The following is a 21197-nucleotide window of genomic DNA, read 5'->3' as shown; positions in this document are numbered from 1 at the left end:
GTTAATCTTTATCAGACCAACTTCTCATCAACATCATCTGAATGGAAAGCAATATGAAAAAAATATAAATTACTTTTTTTTACCTCATTTGCTAATTCCATGATATGTCTTGCTTACGTTTTAAAATTGCTTGAAATTTGCGTCTTTAGTGGTATTCAAGTTTTAACACATTGAAGAGACTGTGTAGCTCATATCTAAAATGGATGTGAGAAAAAAATTAATCCCTACATAATCTCACACATAAAGTGAAACACTTCACATAGTTACAATGAACTGCATCAGTGGGCTCATTTCAGTTCTCTGCACTGCTACTGTATTAAGTAACTGTCACCTTCCTAGCTTTGGGCTGATGGGACAGAGTTAAGATAGTCCAATACCAATGATAAAGGCTCTACAGTAATCAGTAATCTTAAGTGCACCAAAAAAGATTCCACTTTCAGACCATTGGACTGAGAAATGTTCACCTTTACCAATTGATGTACCACTTAAAACAGAAATATTAAAAAAGACTAAATGAGGATATCGGTTTAAAGCGGAGTAATTCGAGAATCATGCCAGATCAAAACATTTCTAGTTTCCACAGAAAGAAATACAATTTATTAACACTACTTAAACCTTGCCAAGACTATCTCTCCAATAAATATAACCTCTAGGTAGCTAATGGCTCCATAAACTGATAAAAGGCCTCCACTGACTAATCATGCACTAGGCCACAGCACATGCATATAAGAATTCTGCATAACTGATCAAAGTACCATACACACACACTAGGTAAGCATTTGTGAATTCTTGCAAACTTTCTGTGCTGAAAAAATAATTTTATCAATCACTGTTAGTGACTTAACTGTTTTGCTATTCTCATTTACCATCCTTTTCCTCCCACAAATAGTGCTTCTCTAGTAACTGGTGTATTCTGGCAGGGGCCGGCCGAAGTGGCCGTGCGGTTAAAAGGCGCTGCAGTCTGGAACCGCAAGACCGCTACGGTCGCAGGTTCGAGTCCTGCCTCGGGCATGGATGTTTGTGATGTCCTTAGGTTAGTTAGGTTTAACTAGTTCTAAGTTCTAGGGGACTAATGACCTCAGCAGTTGAGTCCCATAGTGCTCAGAGCCATTTGAACCATTTTATTCTGGCAGGAATTCTCATATTATTATTATTATTATTTCCCTCTAAATGAAGTCTGCAAACATTCTGCATTCATTGAGAACCTCTCTGACAAACCACTGTCCACAAGTTAAACAAAACTAGCCCATTTGCTTCTGGCTGCAGATATAAGTTCTAGTAGCCTGGGGACATGGCTTGGTCTTCTCTTGTCATAGGCACACATAGCTCAGCACCTGCTATACAATGTTTCCTAGTGCCAACTGGTGTGCTAGCGCACTGTTGTCGTGTACAGGAGATGCAGTGGGAGGCGAGGGGGGGGGGGGAGGCAGGAAGCTGGACATAGAGATGAACCGGGGGGCTGTAGCTGTGGAGGATGGCATATTCCCAGCTGTACCCCACCATCAGGCTTGCAAGAACAGAGGATTGTCCTCCCGAGAACACTGTTTAGGATACATATCGAGTCCTTAGGGTGTCCCCTGGGGCGATGACGGTGATGGCGGGTCCAGGTCCAGTGGGTCAGTGAGCTGCGACGGCAGAGGCAAAGGTGTGATGTCTATTGGCTTGTCCTGGGATGCCATAACGATACGAGCAGGCAGCTGCCAAGGCCGTGTGGTCCCATGAGGCTGTGAATCTGGGGGAAGAAAAGCAGCAGAATCATGGGGCAAACAACAAATGCGAATTTGATTCTGGTGATGGCGCTGCAAACCATCGGGACCTGTAATTGGATACATATATGTGCCAATGTGTTTCTGGATCTCACCTTGCTTCCAGCACTGACATTGGCCAAAAACTTTATAAAGTACAAGATCACACAGTGCAAATCAATACTTGCGGACCATCGGCAGTGCCGTATGCTGTGGTGGGTGGAGCAAGTGAAGCAGCGTCTGATGGTGGCAGCCATGCAGAAGTTCCACCAGTGATGGTCTGTCGTGTGGGTGGGAGCAATAGGAGGCGAGAAAGAGTTGCAATACCTGTTCCCATGTGTGGGAGGTGTGAAGCTTGGCCATCTGTTGTTTAAAAGTGCGTACGAAGCATTCTGCTTCTCCATTGGGCTGGGAGTGAAACTGAGCACTAGTTAGATGACAAATGCCATTTTGTCCACAAAACTGTTCAAAGTCATGTGATGTGAACTGAGGTCCATTGTCCGTAACAATGACTTCAGGCAATCCTTCAACGCAAAAAAATTAGTACAACACTTGAATGGTGCTACGTGACTTAGCAGAGTTCATAGGCACCGCAAATGGGAACTTGCTGAAAGAGTCTACCACTATGAGCCAAAGAGTGTTCCAAAATGGTCCCGCAAAGTCTATGTGCACTTGGTGCCATGGTGATTGAGTATTAGGCCAAGTTGCAAATGTCTGATTGGTTATCTGTGCAAGTGTAGCACTGACATCATCTGTTCATTGTGGGTGTCCATGCCCTGCCAAGTTCAGTGCTGGCATGCTAACTGTTTAGTGTGAACAAGTCCCCAATGTCCTTGGTGAAGCAGTCGTAAAACATCCTGTTTTAAAACTGTGGGAAAGAGCACGCACTATTGTCCACTGTCAGATTGTACTAGGATCACACTTTGTTGTACTGAAAGGTTATGCTGATGAGCAAAGTAACAGTGCACTACTGAGTTCTGAATACTGTTCAAAGAGTGAGGGCAAAACTTGTGAATGTAATGCAACAAAATCTTCAGATCAGGGGCTGCTTTTGTGGACAGCACCTTTTTTCTGTAATTCAATGGAAAAGATTGCAGCAATTTAGAGCCCCATGCATCAATCTGTTAACAAGATGCGTCAGAGGAATCAAAATCAGAGTCGGGGCCAATCAGAAGGCGAGAAAAAGTATCAGCATTGCCATGTTTTGTGTAGGTCTGTTCACAGTTTTGGTCTGCTACTGGAATAGAAGCAAAGCCCAACGTAATTTTTGAGCAACATTTGTAGGAACCATCTTTGATGGATGAAACAAGGACTGCAAAGGCCTGCAACCAAACAGATAGTGATGGAATTTTGTCACACCATACACAATAGTGAGAGCTTCTTTTTCAATTTGTGAACAACTGCACTGAGTTTGAGTTAACAACTTTCAGACAAAAGCGATAGGTCTGTCTTGTGCACCAATTCTGTCCGTAAGAGGAAGTGTCTACTTGCAAAATCAATGTACTAATATCTATCACTGAGCAAGGCATTTTTGAGTTTCTGAAATACGTCGTGACACTCTTTGCAAATGAGACTGGATTGTGTACACACCCTGACTGTTTATCACATGACCCAAGTACTGTAGTTCTGTCTCGAAAAAGTCACACTTTTTGAGATGACATGCGAGTTGAGTCCTGCATCTGACAACACTCGAAAAAGAGTACGCAGATTGGCAATGTGTTCCTCTGGCGTACGAACTGAGACGGAAGCATTGTCAAGGTAGTTCGAACAGAACGACACTTGAGCAACCAGCTATTCCGAGTAATCTTGAAAAAGGCAGGTGCAAAGGCACTGCCAAAGGACAAATGCAAATACATGAACAACCCTAAGTGAGTATTAACAGCAAACACTTCTTCATATAGTGGTATTTGCAAATAAGCATCACACACATCTGTCTTAGAAAAGAAACAGTTCGCACCAAGCCTGTCCATAAGTTCCTCGGGCGAAGGCAATGGATAAGTGTCAATTATTATCTGTGGATTGACTGTAGTTTTGAAGTCAACACAAATGTGAATGCGACCAGAAGGCTTGGGCATCAAAACCAATGGACTTGCCCACTGACTGGCAACTATTGGAGCAATCACACAATTGTCTTGCAATTTTTTTAATTCACTGGCTACTTTGTCTCGTAAAGCAGTGGGAACAGGACAAGCCCAGAAAAACTTAGGCTGTGTGTTGTCTTTTGGGGTAATGTGCATTACAAAATTCAGAAGTCCATCAGAAAAGAGTTCAGGTAATTCCTTAAGCAAACAAGCTACACTGTCTGTTGGGTTAAAAGCAGTCACTGAAAATACATTGTCTTGGATGCTAAGGCCAAACAAGTCAAATGAATCTATGTCAAAAATATTTTCACTGTCTCTCTATTCCAACACAGTAAATGCAACTGTCATAGTGTGAGGTTTGTAAGTGGCAAGCAAACTATACTGTCCAAGTAAAGGAATTTCCTGTTGTATGCAGTGAGGTGCATGGTGAGCCTAACTATTTGTATGTGGCACAGTTAAGCAAAGTTGCAGAACCACATGTGTCCAATTCAAAGGCAACACAATGTCCAGCAATTTGTAATGTTACAAATAGATTGTTGGAATGGCATCGCACTGCACTGGCGCGAGATGAGGGCACAACCTTACTTGAATTACTGCTACAACCTATAGTCGGATTTGAAAGCACTGCATCCACAGAATGTGCATGAAACCTGTTATTGCAAGAGCAGGCAGAATTGTGTTCTTTTGCCGTGGCAAGCAAACTGCCTGGAAATGGCCTTTCTTTCCACATGAGAAGCATGTCGCATTGTGCAACGAGCAGTCTTAGTGCTTATGGTGAGCAAAACAGCGAGGGCGAGACTTTGCTAGATTTACAGACCTGGCTATGTGCTGACTAGGCTATCAGCGTGTCCGTGTGTGCACTTGTTGAGGCAGCTAAGTGGGGGCTGTTGAGGGCAAGAGGAGACTTGACCTGACATAATTGACTTGACAAAATTTATCAGCAGCTATAGCACCGGAATCGAATTGTTATAATATTTGCAACACTTGATGGAGGGAAGGATATGAGTACTTGAGAATATGTTCTCTAATTTCGCTATCGCGACATTGTATGTGATCGCATCATGAATCATCATGTCACAATAAAAGTTGCCACAACTACAGTTAGAATTGACACTTCGTAGTGAGACCCTGTAAGTCAGTACACCACTGATGGTTCATCTGTTCTGTCTTTTTCTTAAGGTAAAAGAACTGAAATCCGGCTGCTGCAATCTTAATCTACTGTTTGTAATACTGACTTAATGCACCTACTACTACGCCATAGGACAGTGCATCGAGAGACAACATAGAGAAGAGTTTTTGAATTAAGCAAAACACAGGGGTTCACACGATGGACAGAAAATAATGAGATTTCACAGTACCTTGAATTCAATGGACTTGACAGTGGGCCTGGAACTGGGTGAGATGTTCCTCCTCTTTTTCATCGAAGTGCTGAAGCGGGGAAATGTTGTTCGGTGGGACTTGGATTGGCTGATTAGTCGGTTGTGCAGCCGATGCAGCTTGTGTGGCAGTCGATTGCTGTATAGTAGACAGCAATGTGGTGATTTGCTGTTTCTGAAACTGAAAAATCTGATTTAGTTCAAGAGCAAGAGCAGTCTGCGGCTGAGACGCAGTGGCAGGAGGTGGACGGGGTGGGGTAACCATTGCAATGCTAATAAATTACAACTAAATATGAAAAGACAAACAGAAAAGCAATGTGTAAAGCCTCTGAAAAGAGAAATAGATAGTTCTGCAGCTCCACTACTATAATTCATGCAACAACAAGAACAAATTAGCAAATAGAATCACTGTAACAACAGCTCCGCCTGCAGCAACCTAGAGTACATGAAAAGCAAACAAAACATATTGATCAGATGCATGACCACTTGTTGTGGCTGTGCCATCTTGTAACGTTTTGCGGTTCCTGGCTGGATGAGGAGAGGGTAGTATGAAAGGTGGGTGGCCAGTTTCCTCTCACTACAACACAAAATGCACAAGTGACTTAAGATATACTTTATTACAGGAACCAATTGAGTACCTAATTTCAGAGATGTCCAATCTGAAGTTTTGTGATTAACAGCAGTCAACTAACATGTATTAATTCTTGAATCTTGTCAGTGTGCATGTGGCAACTACATACAATGGCTAATGTTCCCTCACACAGTGTGTACACGACCCGGGAGATCCGGGAAAAATCTGGGAATTTTTCATCCGGGAGAAAACTGGGAATAATATGGGAATTTTTCATCCAGGAGAAAATTGGGAAAAATTTGGAATTTTTGTAGAATTCCAGGAATTTTTTTGTTTTAGTTTTCAGTTAAATTTTTGTAATTTTGACTGGTAAGAAACAATACTCTAACAAAGGATATTACTGTACCCCACTACTGCAGAATAATATTGCAGCAATAAAAAATGAACAAGAGAAAAAAAAATGAAAATAAAACTTAGGTTGCAAATGAAATGCGCCATATACAACAACAAAACACAGTGCTCATACAAGCGTCTGCCAACAGCAAAATGTTTCAAAGGCTTTAGGAAGACTATCAATGCTTCATAACAACAAATTGCCTCTGATGAGCATGACGTCACAACTGTTTACATTAGATTCGTTTGAGCAGTTGCGAGCAGGCTCATGCGTATGCGTAGTTGAGTCACGTATGTGAGCAAATGCTACTTGGAAAAAATTTACTGGCACGCCCAAGCTGCTAGGTTGTCTGGGGGGTGGGGGGGGGGGGGGGGGGGCCAAACTGAGGTATCTGCCCTGGGCGGTAATTACAGGGGGGGAGTATTGCCGCGGTTGGGAAATATCATTGATCCAGGGTGCACAGAGCAGCCTGAGTTGTGGAAAGGTGGATAGTCTCCACGTGCCTCGTGTTTATGTTTAGTGATATTTCGGTGGTCGGGAGCTATCAAGTGAATTAAAATATATTCACATAATTATGGAAGGCTAAAATATGTTATTAGTTTCAGTTTTTATTTCCACCAATCTGACAGTCGAGCATTAATCGCCTTGCAGAACAATGAAGTTATTTTTGTCGGTTTTCTAAAGAAATTTGGCTTTTATTAATCTTTTCCGCTGAGAGAGTCAATTTATTTGAAACAAAGTGTTTAATTCCACACTATTGGTTAGTTTCCACTGTTCGCTGCATATCAAAAGTGCATGTTTTCATCTTAGCACATGTGGCATAATGCCATAATAAGGAACCAAACACAGTACAGTACTGATACTCGAAGAAAATTTATATCCAAATCTGGATACCCGAATGTGCGCTTTAAGCTGAATTATGAATTGTAGTATGGTTCACAAAACTCTGATGCTCTTGGAGTGTCCTCTGGTGTCTTGTTTCTCTTACGACATAATGTAAGATCTTGTAATGTTTTACATGTACAAACATACGGGCTTCCTGTGTCATCGTAGCTGCGCAAGCGCGGTGATGCCTGTTATCTGGTGCTCTCTGCCAACTGCTGAAATGAACCTATTTCTAACAGGTTGCGGGAAAATATTGCGAATGGCTGTTTGAAAAGTGTTACATTCAAAGTAAATTTCCTTTTACACAAGATGAACTATGTGCAAGAATGTACAATGAATTTCTTAAATCACAGAGCATTTGACTCTCACTTAAAATCAACTCTTTGAGGATGACCATTAAGAAAAATTTTGAGACCAGATCAGACATTCATGTCGTTATTAAAAATTTTACTGACACATTTGTATGATGTATCTTAAAGTGTAACACGTGCAAGAAAGATCAACATTGTGTGAAAGCTTAGCTTCTCTTTCATCTTATTAATCTTAGAGACCAATATTATAGTGAAAGCTTTGCTTTTCTTGTAGCGACACTATGTATATTAATTTAAACCATTCACTTTTCAGATATTTGTGTGTACACACTACTGAACAGTAATATTGCTATTTGCTGACTACATCACCTGTCCTATGCTCTGAATATCCTCTGTCATCGGCTGGCACATCATGTGAATGAGCTAGGACTGGCTTACAAAAGTGCATCGCAATCTCGATTTCAACACTTCGGAAAGTAACATGCGGTGTTTGGTGGGAATTCGAATTTATACTTTCATAATACGAAAATATGCAGCATACCCGTTGCTGCTCATCAAAGATCTTTGCAATACATATTTTTTTTACTTATTTTATTTATTTTTTTACTGAGTTTTGTTTTCTAAAGGGCGGAAAATTCTACTCCGGTGTATAAAACCATAAACATTCAAAGGATTGATAAGTTTTGCAGTTCCGAGGAAAAGTATACTGTCACTTAACACAGAAAAAGTGTATTTTCACCTGGGAGAAAGCAAACTGAGTACTGATGTGACATACCAAGGTACAGAGATTGAGATAGCTTGGTCGGCAGTGGTGGTCTATATGCATGCTGCCCAAGAGTTGTTATTGGCTCGTAGCCTGGGAGCGTGTCTTGGTCTTCTTTTGTCATAGGAGTGCTTAGATCAGCACTTGCTATACAATGTTTTCTAGTGCCAACCAGTGTGCTGGCAAAGGTGTATGTCAGGACAGCTCCATTCTTCCATTTGTTATACTGAAGGCTTTATTGAAGCAGCTGGAATTATTGTATAGTCATTGAGCATTTGCCCTACTATTCCTATATTTACTACACACTATATTGATGTGAGGTTCTGGATATCTTAAAGGAATCCACTTATGTCCAGTTTTGAACCTGTATGCCCTGCTGCTGCCTCTATTGTAACCCGAAGGTGCAATGGAGGCATGCCCAGCAAGATCTCCAACCCAGTAGTGGGTGTGCTGCTAATTTGTCCTGTTATGGCTAATCAGCCAATCTCTGTCCTTTGCCAGGCTTCTCAGAAGCCACATTCTGTTGTACTTTATTTCACCATACTGTAGCCCACTAAATTATCATAGATCTTTTTACAGTGCATACTCCTGGGATTAGACCACAGTTTTTAGTGGTGGCCCTTCTAGTACTCATAAGAGTACTTTTTACTTATTCCTTAGATGAGGGCCCCATGAGAGTTTCCTACTCAGGTTTACACCTAGATACATCACTACCCCCTCTGCTGGTAGAGTTTCATTGAGGAGCTTGAGATTCCAATTTTCCACAATTTCCAGTACACATTGTGCCATTGTTCTAACAATACTGCCAACTTTGCCAAGTTTTACTTTGATTAAACTGTCTGCATTGTGTATCCATCATCCTCCTTCCTTAGAGTACCTCTTATATTAGTTGGTATTGTAGTGAGGACTTTATTAAGTCTAGCGTAAGTAGCTGTACCATCCAATTCTCACAGTACACTGTCCTGAAAAGTAGGTTTGCTTACCTGGTCATTAGGTTATATTTGGCAAGGGCTTTCTGTCATTTTGCTCGTTGTCCTTTCTTCCATGCAAGGTTGACAGTCTTCTTACTTTCTTCCTTTGAATTTCCAGGTTGTTGTTCCACCAAGGTACATTTCTGTTTTTGCACTTCTTGGTGATAAGCAGGTTTCTAAAGATGAGGTCATAATAGCAGATGTCCCTGCATCTGCCATTTCCTCAAAGTCTACTGGTTTCCTTATCAAAGTTCTGACTTCAGATAAACGTAATTTAGGTCTTTCCTATATAAGCTGCAATCTGTTTTCCAGTGATTCCTATAGGCCATGGTCTGTTTAACACCTATTTCAGCCTCAAACTTGTGCAAGTGATCAGATAAGGATGGTTCCATTGACACATGCTATTGTTTGACATAACTATCCATTAGAATGGATACAAAAGTTACGTCAATTACTTCTTCCCTTCTCTTCTTAAAGGTAGGTTCCATATCCCTATTCAAATTTCCAGATCATTTTCTTGTAGAAATTCGAATAGTTGCTCGCCTCTGTTGTTGATGTCACTGCTTCCCTGCACCAGGTTGTTGACATTGTCATGACAACCAACCATCAGTTCATTCTGCTGTGAGCAGCTATCTACCAGTCTCCTCACTTCCCTCTTAAGGAAGGTAAGCTGATGTCAGTGCAATATCTCCTCCTTCAGGTTGTTTCACCCTGATAGTCATGAGGTCCCTGAAACAGAAGTCCTCTATCATCATGAATGAAATTCCATTCTTAACATAAATGTATGGTCTGGAGTTCTCCAGATTTCTAGCATAAATAAATTTAACGCCAGTTCCTCCGAGATCTGAAATGGCCCCTTTATGTAGATAGGATTCCTGGATCAGTGTGTCATCCACCTCCTGTCTTCCCAAAAGACAACTGAGCTCAGCAGTTGCCCCTTTACTGTGTTGCAGGTTTATCTTGCCGCCATGTTCACTTCTAATGTCTTTGATTGTCCCAACTGCAGCCTGCAAGAATCCCAAGTACAGTTTCACGTCCTGTTATCACATTGCTGTCTGGGATTTTTTGCCAATTTCCTTCACAAGGGTTTAGCTGCCTGGAACAAACTTTTGGTTGATTGCTCTCTAACCCTCTGTTGAGACCTTCGGGTTCTGTACCATTATTTCCTTGAACAGAGTCTTTGGAGGTATACCCTTAAGAAGTTTTGCTATCCAAATTGATACCTTCTCAGTCTTGAGAAGCTCAGCCACTGAGCCACTGTTTTAACTAGCAGCTATGCGTCCTGCCACAGAAATATCTTAGGCACCATCTCCATAAGCCACTCCTCACTCCACCCTCCCTCCCCCCCCCCCCCCCCACCCCCCCACTCCCTCCAATCTTCTCAAAGACAGCCGTCTGGAGACAAGCTCCATCTGCTGCAAGGTGATGTTGATCAGTAGATGTCCCTGTTAGATAACTGCCATCCTGTAAACCAAGACTGCAGTATTATAAGCCAGTTTTTCTATTTCCTGCTTTGACTTTTCTGGATCTGTTTATCCTGGAATGAAAGTACGAAACTCCTCCCTTGTTATCTTTTTCCCTGACTTAGTAAGTAGAAGGGACCTGATTACCCTTTTCACTCTTTTCTGGGGAAGAAGACTATTTAGTTCCCTCCATTTATTTTTAAGAAGCCATTCTACATCTTCCATTTCTTTTTGTTCTTAGAGCAGTTTCCTCCTCTGAGGTCCAGATAAAGATTTGATCTTCATCTGGTCCAAATTCTCAGTAACAGTTTCCACTTCATGGACTTGTCTGTCAGCTGAGTCAATTGTGGAAACTGCTTCCTGCAGTTCCAACCCCAATGCTTAGGTATTTGAGGTCTCATAAAGTCCCTCAGTTTTTGTTTTGTTCTCTTTTTTCTCCATTCTGGTCTCACGAGATTTGGTGATTTATTCGGTCAACATCACGGAACCCCCTGTAGTGCAAGGCTAATTACTCAAGCTGACACGGTGTCCCTGATGCCCCATCAATGACATATCTTCCCATGTACCAAGCATCCTTCAGCATGAACAGTGTCACACCTTGGATTGGGAATTGGGGAAAAACTATGGAGGGATGGGGCATTGTGGGATACCCTGGAGACCTGTCCAGCATGGGAGACCCTGCCAGTAGCTACACTACTATAGCCTTCAGCTTCATGTGAACACATAAGCTTCTTCACCTCCACAGTACGTACTTTGAGAAGGTGGTGTCCCCCAGAGAGATTATGAATAGTTACTAGCCTGTTATCATCGTCAGCCACTTGATGTCCGCTGTTGAACAAAGGTCTCCTGGACTCTTCTTTATGTTATTAAGTCTTCAGCTATACATAACCATGTTTCTTCTTCATATTTTTTAGCATCTACATTCTTTCCTTTAGGTCATTGTCTTGGTCTTTAAGTGTCCAGCAAAGAAATTACCTGATCCCTCTACCATTTACTCAACTGTGTATGTGACTTCTTCTCTTATTGTAATGTACATCTTAGGTTTCACTGCATAATTTTATCTTTTTTGCTATGTAATTTACCAGATAAAAGTCATAAGTAATATAATCTAAGACTAGTTATATTTCAAAATGCTTAATTCTGTTTGCAGTATTAATCAGAATTAAAGTAAAAAATTTAGTGTGTGGACAATGCCTATGAATTAGTTATTTTTCTAGGTTTTAACTTAAATGCATCATTCAATGCATACATTTCTCTGTGTTGATAGATGAACAGATCATGTACTAATGGTTCAAATTTTAATCTATGTTGAGATTTTTTTGGACAGTTACTACAATTACTGAAGTTCAGACTTATGCTTAGTATGAGGGTCACCCTTTAAATTTTTTATGAATAGCCATGAAATGGCACTATTGAGATGTGACATTACTGATGTTCCAAAATTTATCAAGTTTTTATTGTTAAGACAATGGCAGCTGAGATATTGATCCAATAGTTCGTTTACAGTGTGCATTTTAAGAAACAGCATTGTAAAAATTGGAAATTTCACTTGAACATTTTATTTGTAAGATTTTTTGTGATTTCTGTAAGTACATTACTTGACAGTAGTGCCTCAAATTGCTTCATTCAATTTTTACTAATCGATCACTTTCAGAATAGACTGTTTACTACACTGAAGAGCCAAAGAAACTGGTACACCTGTGTAATATCGTGTAGGGCCCCCACAAGCACGCAGAAGTGCTGCAGCATGGCATGGTAAGGACTCAGCTAATGTCTGAAGTAGTGCTGGAGGAAATTGACACCATGAGTCCTGCCTGTAACAATTCTGGACATGTGGGGTGTTGCATTGTCCTGCTGGAATTGCTTAATTCCATCGGAATGCACAATGGGCATGAATGGATGCAGGTGATCAGACAGGATGGTTACGTGCATGTCACCTGTCACCATATCTAGACATATCAGGGGTCCCATATCACTCCACCTGCACATGTCCCACACCATTACAGAGCCCCTCCCAGCTTTAACAGTCCCCTGCTGACATGCAGGGTCCATGGATTCATGAGGTTGTCTCCATATTCGTACATGCTCTTCCACTCGATACAATTCTAAACAAAACTTGTCTGACCAGGCAACATGTTTCCAGTCATCAACAGTCCAATGTCGGTGTTGATGAGTTCAGGTGTGGTGTAAAGCTTTGTGTCGTGCAGTCATCAAGGGTACACGAGTGGGCCTTTGGCTTTAAAAGCCCATATTGATGACGTTTCATTGAATGGTTTGCATGCTGACACTCGTTGATGGCCCAGCATTGAAATCTGAAAAAATTTACAGCAGGGTTTCACTTCTGTCACATTGAACAATTCTCTTCAGTCATCATTGGTCCTATTCTTGCAGGATGTTTTTCCAGCCACATATATGTCATAGATTTGATGTTTTACCAGATTCCTGATATTCAAAGTACACTCATGGAATGGTCATATGGGAAAATCTCCACTTCATCACTACATCAGAGATGCTGTGTCCCATTCCCCATATGCCTACTTAAATACCACATTCAAACTCACTTGAACCTTGATACCCTGCCATTGTAGCAGCAGTAACTGATCTAACAACTGTGCCTGACACCTGTTGTCTTATGTAGGCATCATTAAGAAAAAAATTGACATTTTGCACCATTTCAGAGTTATTTAGCATTTAAGTTACCTATTTAGGCTGTCATGGATACAAATTCAAGCAGCCTGCCAGGGATAGTATTCTGTGGTGTCACCGCCAGACACCACACTTGCTAGGTGGTAGCCTTTAAATCGGCCACGGTCCGTTAGTATACGTCGGACCCGCGTGTCGCCACTATCAGTGATTGCAGACCGAGCGCCGCCACACGGCAGGTCTAGAGAGACTTCCTAGCACTCGCCCCAGTTGTACAACTGACTTTGCTAGCGATGGTTCACTGACAAAATACGCTCTCATTTGCCGAGACGATAGTTAGCATAGCCTTCAGCTACGTCATTTGCTACGACCTAGCAAGGCGCCATTACCAGTTACTATTGATATTATGAATAATGTACCGTCAAGAGTGACATTCACCATTTATGGATTAAAGTTAAGTATTCCACCAGCTACGTCCGTTTTTTCTAAATTCTAATTTCCTTGCCCTGTTCCAGACCTCACGCCAGCCTGCGTGAGCTAAAACACGTGCCTTTCGGCTTCCTCTTGTAACCCGGTGTTGGCTTTCCTGCCAACCCACAACATATTCTTTGTTAGGTTTACTCTGGCCAAACAAACCTATCTTTTGATCACCTAGCTGAAAGTTAACACTTCCGAAAAAGGCACATTTTAACTTGTAATGAGCATTTGAACAAATGGTAACTCATAGACCCACAGATGTCTGTGCATTCCCACAGCTTAGAACATGCATGTTGTGCTTGAATTTATGTGTGCAATGACCTGATTGGCTAACTTCAGTGGTAAGTAACTTGGAAACTGCACAATGTATCGAATTTTTTTCTTAACAGCTATTTCTCAGGACAACCTGCCCGGCAACACCCTTTCTGACCATCCTGTATAATGTCTCCATACTCTTATTTCAGTTCCGCCAAAAACACAGTGTAATACTGCATGAGACCTCAGAACATTTCCTGTTCGTCCCACCGGTTTCATTACGTGCTCCTTGCCTGAAAATTTGGCACACAGTTCTTCTTGATGTACAAACAGTGAATCTTATACAAGTCATCTGTCATTCATTGCAAATTTTTGCTGGTTCATCAGCAACTTAATCTTCGAATTCTTTGTGCATAATGTTCTAATGCCATTATAGTAAATTTGCAGTACATGTCATTTATTTGGCTGCAGAATAAATGTTGAGATTTTTTATTCTTTCTTGGAAAAATAACCATGATTCTCATTCATTTCTAAAGGCTTATAACAAAAGGTAGCTTGACTGCCTCTTTCTGTGCAAACAGCCAGTGGACCATTGAACTTCTTTTATATCATGTGCAAATAGCATAGGATAAACAGCACTGGCACTATAATTCTGCTGAACTGATGAAAGCCATGCCGAGAGAAAAATCCAACACCAAATGGCAGAAGACATCGTGTTGCATTGCACTGCTAAATGGAATGGCACACTGTACTGAGTAGTTCCGAGAAGGACCAAGGAAAGCCAAGACACAAAGTCTTGCCGAGACAGTTTGAGTTCCAGACGGCACACATTGTGCACATGTGAAGTTTTGCATACTGTGACTTCACACGTTGTACGCATATGAAGTTTTGCGTGTTGTGGCTGACCCTGGTGTAGAAGACTGAAGATATCGTTACCCACAAGTCAGTGATGTCATCAGGAAAAACAATCAAAAATGTCACAAAATTCTTTGTAATGACAGTGTTAGCTACACAGTGCATCAAATGATTGATTGTATGACAGAAGAAAACAGCAAACTCGTATCTCATTGCTAAGAAATTTTTTTGTTGCCTTATGTGAAACAGAATATGTGTATGATTTTTGTGACCTCAAGAAACAGTAGCACCCTTTCAGAACCCAATTCTTGAGGTACCAGCATCCAAGTGGAAAAATTTGTTCAGTATTAGTTCAGACACATACACTACTGGCCTTTAAAATTGCTACACCAAGAATAAATGCAGCTGATAAATGGGTATTCATTGGACAAATATATTATACTAGAACTGACATGTGATTACATTTTCATGCAATTTGGCTGCACAGATCCCAAGAAATCGGTACCCAGAACAAAGACCTCTGGCCATAATAACGGCCTTGATACGCCTGGGCATTTTCTGTATCCAGAAAGGCCCGTACAGGACCTGCAACATGCGGTCGTGCATTGTCCTGCTGAAATGTACGGTTTCGCAGGGATCAAATGAAGGATAGACCCACGAGTTGTAACACATCTGAAATGTAACGTCCACTGTTTAAAGTGCCGTCAATGCAAACAAGAGGTCACCAAGACGTGTAACCAATGGAACCCCATACCATCACTCTGGGTGATATGCCAGTATGGCGATGACAAATGCACGCTTCCAATGTGCATTCACCGCGATGTCGCCAAACACGGATGCGACCATCATGATGCTGTAAACAGGACCTGGATTCATCCGAAAAAATGATGTTTTGCCATTCGTTCACCCAGGTCCGTCATTGAGTACACCATCGCAGGCGCTCCTGTCTGTGATGCAGCATCAAGGGTAACCGCAGCCATGGTCTCCGAGCTAATAGTCCATGCTGCTGCAAACATCATCAAACTGTTCATGCAGATGGTTGTTGTCTTGCAAACGTCCCCATCTGTTGACTCAGGGATCGAGACGTAGCTGCACGATCCATTACAGCCATGTGGATAAGATGGCAGTCATCTCGACTGCTAGTGATACGAGGCCATTGGGATCCAGCCATTGGGATCCAGCACGGCATTCCATATTACCCTCCTGAACCAACTGATTCCATATTCTACATCTACATCTACATATTCTGTTAACAGTCATTGGATCTCGACCACCACGAGCAGCAATGTCGCAATCGCGATAGGCTACACTCTGACCTTTATCAAAGTCGGAAATGTGATGGTACGCATTTCTCCTCCTTACACGAGGCATCACAACAACGTTTCACCAGGCAACGCTGGTCATCTGCTATTTGTGTATGAGAAATCGGTTGGAAACTTTCCTCATGTCAGCACGTTGTAGGTGTCGCCACCGGTGCCAGCCTTGTGTGAATGCTCTGAAAAGATAATCATTTGCATATCGCAGCATCATCTTCCTGTTGGTTAAATTTCGCGTCTGTAGCACATCATGTTCGTGGTGTAGCAATTTTAATGGCCAGTAGTGTACATAAGCATATAAATTTTACAGGAAAATATTTTGAATAACAGTAAAATGATTTGTACCTTTTCTTTCTTTCATTGTTTCAGCAAAAACTTAAAAGGCAACCCTCATGTTATTATAATGTTATACTCAGAAGGCTGTCATTTTCATCTTGTTTGTGAAGTTCGTTACTGACGACATGTTGTCTTTATTTAGGCTTACCTGAATAATGCAGATGTCAGTACAGAATACATCGATACCTTGCGTCAGAGTTTGACTGAGGAGATACCGGGAATGTTAAATATGACTGAAAATGAATTTGCAAAACTTGAGAGCTGTCTTTCTGGACTGTCTTCAGTCAATGGAAGTCTGAGATCAGTAATAGAATATGGAATGCAACAACTAAAGGCGAGTGCTATAAAACCTCGCATAAATCCTTGGATTGACTCATTTCTCTCTGTCAGTCACCAGCTGTCTGAGGTATGTGAAATAGATTCATAATATAAGTGTTGTTTATTGTGTGTATGACTCGACAAAATTCCTCCTCTCTCATTTCATTCATATGTGTTTTTATTGCAGAACTTGACTCTTCTTTGTTCTGTTTGATATAGAATCTGTAATTACCACTAATTGAGATGGTTAGGTCACAAATCTCCACTAGACCATCCAGATGTATATTTTCTGTTTCCTTAATTATGTGAAATGAATGCTAGATTTGTGATATGTGATTTATTCATCTCATTACGTACTATATTCAAATTATTTGATTTGATGTACAAGAGACATGTCAAGGTTTACAAAAAGAAACTTTTTTTCTCTTTTTTAAGAGAAATAAATAAGTTTACATTATATTTTGCATTTCTAAGTTACAGCTACATACGTACATAAAATAATACATGTAATACAATCCATGTGTTCAGACTGTGAAACTGTCCTCAATGAATGACTACTTTTAAAGAGACACCATGATTAATGAGTCTGTTGAAAACCTTATAAACAGTGGAGGGCGAAGGGAGGAATAGGATTCACTACTCAGTTGTTAAAGATCTTGCCATTCAGCTTCATGTCTGACAATTTGAGTGTTTCTTGGAATATTGACTTGCACAGCATGCTTACTGGAAGTTGGTCTCGGCTATCTATAAATGATAGTGTGACACCAGTAGTGCCGCAAAGTCCGGTTGGAGTCCAGGCAGTGAGCTTACACACTGCTTGAAATAAAAGTAAAGCACCCAGAACACATAGTGGGATGCTGATGTGACTTTATACACATACACGCCATCATTGCAATTCTCTGTCATAAGTGGAATGACCAGCAGAATGCATTATGTTGCTTGTGTGTACTGTTGTTGTCAGGCTTTGTATGGTGTATAAGGGGCTTGAAAAGCAACGGATGTTGAGTGAGCACTGTAAATGACATGAAGATGCTGCATACTTCTATGCGACACCTTTATCAATACCTGACAAAGTTGGCAAGGGGCCTCACCATGGTCTCCATTAGGCTGGCTCATCGAGTTATGCAGTATCCAGATTTGTGGGGCATTCAGGCGTGAAAGTGGCTCAATGTTGGACTGCATGGCAATGTGAGGGCAGGCACATTAATTGTCAAGATTCTGGTCAACCACATCTGACCACCACAATGGAGGATCACTGTATCTGTGCCTGCTATCCAAGAATAAGTAATGGGCTGCCTGCAGCACTCTGTGTCATCCCACACCATTATTCAGAGGCTAGCAGTGAGCTGCCCATACCACAACATGAACAGCTGCATTTGGAGTGGTGCTGTGACGAGGAAGCGTGGACTGCTGATGAATGGCATTGCATAGTGTTCACCTGTTGTTGTGGTCTTCAGTCCTGAGACTGGTTTGATGCAGCTCTCCATGCTACTCTATCCTGTGCAAGCTTCTTCATCTCCCAGTACCTACTGCAACCTACATCCTTCTGAATCTGCTTAGTGTATTCATCTCTTGATCTCCCTCTACGATTTTTACCCTCCACGCTGCCCTCCAATGCTAAATTTGTGATCCCTTGATGCCTCAGAACATGTCCTACCAACTGGTCCCTTCTTCTCGTCAAGGTGTGCCACAAACTCCTCTTCTCCCCAATTCTATTCAATACCTCCTCATTAGTTATGTGATCTACCCATCTAATCTTCAGCATTCTTCTGTAGCACCACATTTCGAAAGCTTCTATTCTCCTCCTGTCCGAACTATTTATCGTCCATGTTTCACTTCCATACATGGCTACACTCCATACAAACACTTGAAGAAACGACTTCCTGACACTCAAATCTATACTCGATGTTAACAAATTTTTCTTCTTCAGAAACGATTTCCTTGCATTGCCAGTCTACATTTTATATCCTCTCTACTTCGACCATCATCAGTTATTTTACTCCCTAAATAGCAAAACTCCTTTACTACTTTAAGTGTCTCATTTCCTAATCTAATTCCCTCAGCATCACCCGATTTAATTTGACTACATTCCATTATCCTCGTTTTGCTTTTGTTGATGTTCATCTTATATCCTCTTTTCAAGACACTGTCCATTCCGTTCAACAGCTCTTCCAAGTCCTTTGCTGTCTCTGACAGAATTACAATGTCATTGGCGAACCTCAAAGTTTTTACTTCTTCTCCATGAATTTTAATACCTACTCCGAATTTTTCTTTTGTTTCCTTTACTGCTTGCTCAATATACAGATTGAATAACATCGGGGAGAGGCTACAACCCTGTCTCACTCCTTTCCCAACCACTGCTTCCCTTTCATGCCCCTCGACTCTTATAACTGCCATCTGGTTCCTGTACAAATTGTAAATAGCGTTTCGCTCCCTGTATTTTACCCCTGCCACCTTCAGAATTTGAAAGAGAGTATTCCAGTTAACATTGTCAAAAGCTTTCTCTAAGTCTACAAATGCTAGAAACGTAGGTTTGCCTTTTCTTAATCTTTCTTCTAAGATAAGTCGTAAGGTTAGTATTGCCTCACGTGTTCCAACATTTCTACGGAATCCAAACTGATCTTCCCCGAGGTCGGCTTCTACCAGCTTTTCCATTCGTCTGTAAAGAATTCGCGTTAGTATTTTGCAGCTGTGACTTATTAAACTGATAGTTCAGTAATTTTCACATCTGTCAACACCTGCTTTCTTTGGGATTGGAATTATTATATTCTTGAAGTCTGAGTCGCCTGTCTCATACATCTTGCTCACCAGATGGTAGAGTTTTGTCATGACTGGCTCTCCCAAGGCCATCAGTAGTTCTAATGGAATGTTGTCTACTCCCGGGGCCTTGTTTCGACTCAGATCTTTCAGTGCTCTGTCAAACTCTTCATGCAGTATCTTATCTCCCATTTCGTCTTCATCTACATCCTCTTCCATTTCCATAATATTGTCCTCAAGTACATTGCCCTTGTATAAACCCTCTATATACTCCTTCCACCTTTCTGTCTTCCCTTCTTTGCTTAGAACTGGGTTTCCATCTGAGCTCTTGATATTCATGTAAGTGGTTCTCTTTTCTCCAAAGGTCTCTTTAATTTTCCTGTAGGCAGTATCTATCTTACCCCTAGTGAGACAAGCCTCTACATCCTTACATTTGTCCTCTAGCCATCCCTGCTTAGCCATTTTGCACTTCCTGTCGATCTCATTTTTGAGATGTTTGTATTCCTTTTTGCCGTCTTCATTTACTGCATTTTTATATTTTCTCCTTTCATCAATTAAATTCAATATTTCTTCTGTTACCCAAGGATTTCTATTAGCCCTCGTCTTTTTACCTACTTGATCGTCTGCTGCCTTCACTACTTCATCCCTCAGAGCTACCCATTCTTCTTCTACTGTATTTCTTTCCCCCATTCCTGTCAATTGTTCCCTTATGCTCTCCCTGAAACTCTGTACAACCTCTGGTTCTTTCAGTTTATCCAGGTCCCATCTCCTTAAATTCCCACCTTTTTGCAGTTTCTTCAGTTTCAATCTGCAGTTTCTTCAGTTTCAATCTGCAGTTCATAACCAATAAATTGCGGTCAGAATCCACATCTGCCCCTGGAAATGTCTTACAATTTAAAACCTCGTTCCTAAATCTCTGTCTTACCATTATATAATCTATCTGATACCTTTTAGTATCATCAGGATTCTTCCATGTGTACAACCTTCTTTTCGATTCTTGAAGCAAGTGTTAGCTATGATTAAGTTATGCTCTGTGCAAAATTCTACAAGGCGGCTTCCCCTTTCATTTCTTCCCCCCAATCCATATTCACCTACTATGTTTCCTTCTCTCCCTTTTCCTACTGACGAATTCCAGTCACCCATGACTATTAAATTTTCGTCTCCCTTCACTACCTGAATAATTTCTTTTATCTCGTCATACATTTCATCTATTTCGTCATCATCTGCAGAGCTAGTTGGCATATAAACTTGTACTACTGTAGTGGGCGTGGGCTTCGTGTCTATCTTGGCCACAATAATGCGTTCACTATGCTGTTTGTAGTAGCTAACCCGGACTCCTATTTTTTTATTCATTATTAAACCTACTCCTGCATTACTCCTATTTGATTTTGAATTTATAACCATGTAATCACCAGACCAAAAGTCTTGTTCCTCCTGCCACCGAACTTCACTAATTCCCACTATATCTAACTTTAACCTATCCATTTCCCTTTTTAAATTTTCTAACCTACCTGCCCGATTAAGGGATCTGACATTCCACGCTCCGATCCGTAGAACGCCAGTTTCTTTCTCCTGTTCACCTATGAATTGCAATTTTGCCCTATAATGGATTACCATCATGGTCAGGTAGAAGTAAAGGGAGGGGGGGGCAGCTTGAGGAGAGGCCCAAGTATTCCATTG

General features: G+C 41.3%; 1 protein-coding gene across 4 annotated transcripts in view; it reads left to right on the top strand.

Moving 5' to 3' along the window:
* LOC126457496 (conserved oligomeric Golgi complex subunit 4) overlaps positions 1–21197 on the top strand; it is a 123608-nt gene that overhangs the window by 58639 nt on the left and 43772 nt on the right. For all 4 annotated transcript variants that reach the window (XM_050093801.1, XM_050093802.1, XM_050093800.1 and 1 more), the window contains one exon: positions 16585–16848. In XM_050093801.1, coding sequence (XP_049949758.1) covers positions 16585–16848 — 264 coding nt within the window. The remainder of the gene's footprint in view (positions 1–16584; positions 16849–21197) is intronic.

This window comes from Schistocerca serialis, chromosome 2 (assembly GCF_023864345.2).
Source record: "Schistocerca serialis cubense isolate TAMUIC-IGC-003099 chromosome 2, iqSchSeri2.2, whole genome shotgun sequence".
Lineage (NCBI taxonomy): Eukaryota > Metazoa > Arthropoda > Insecta > Orthoptera > Acrididae > Schistocerca > Schistocerca serialis.
This window is presented reverse-complemented; position numbering and strand designations above follow the sequence as displayed.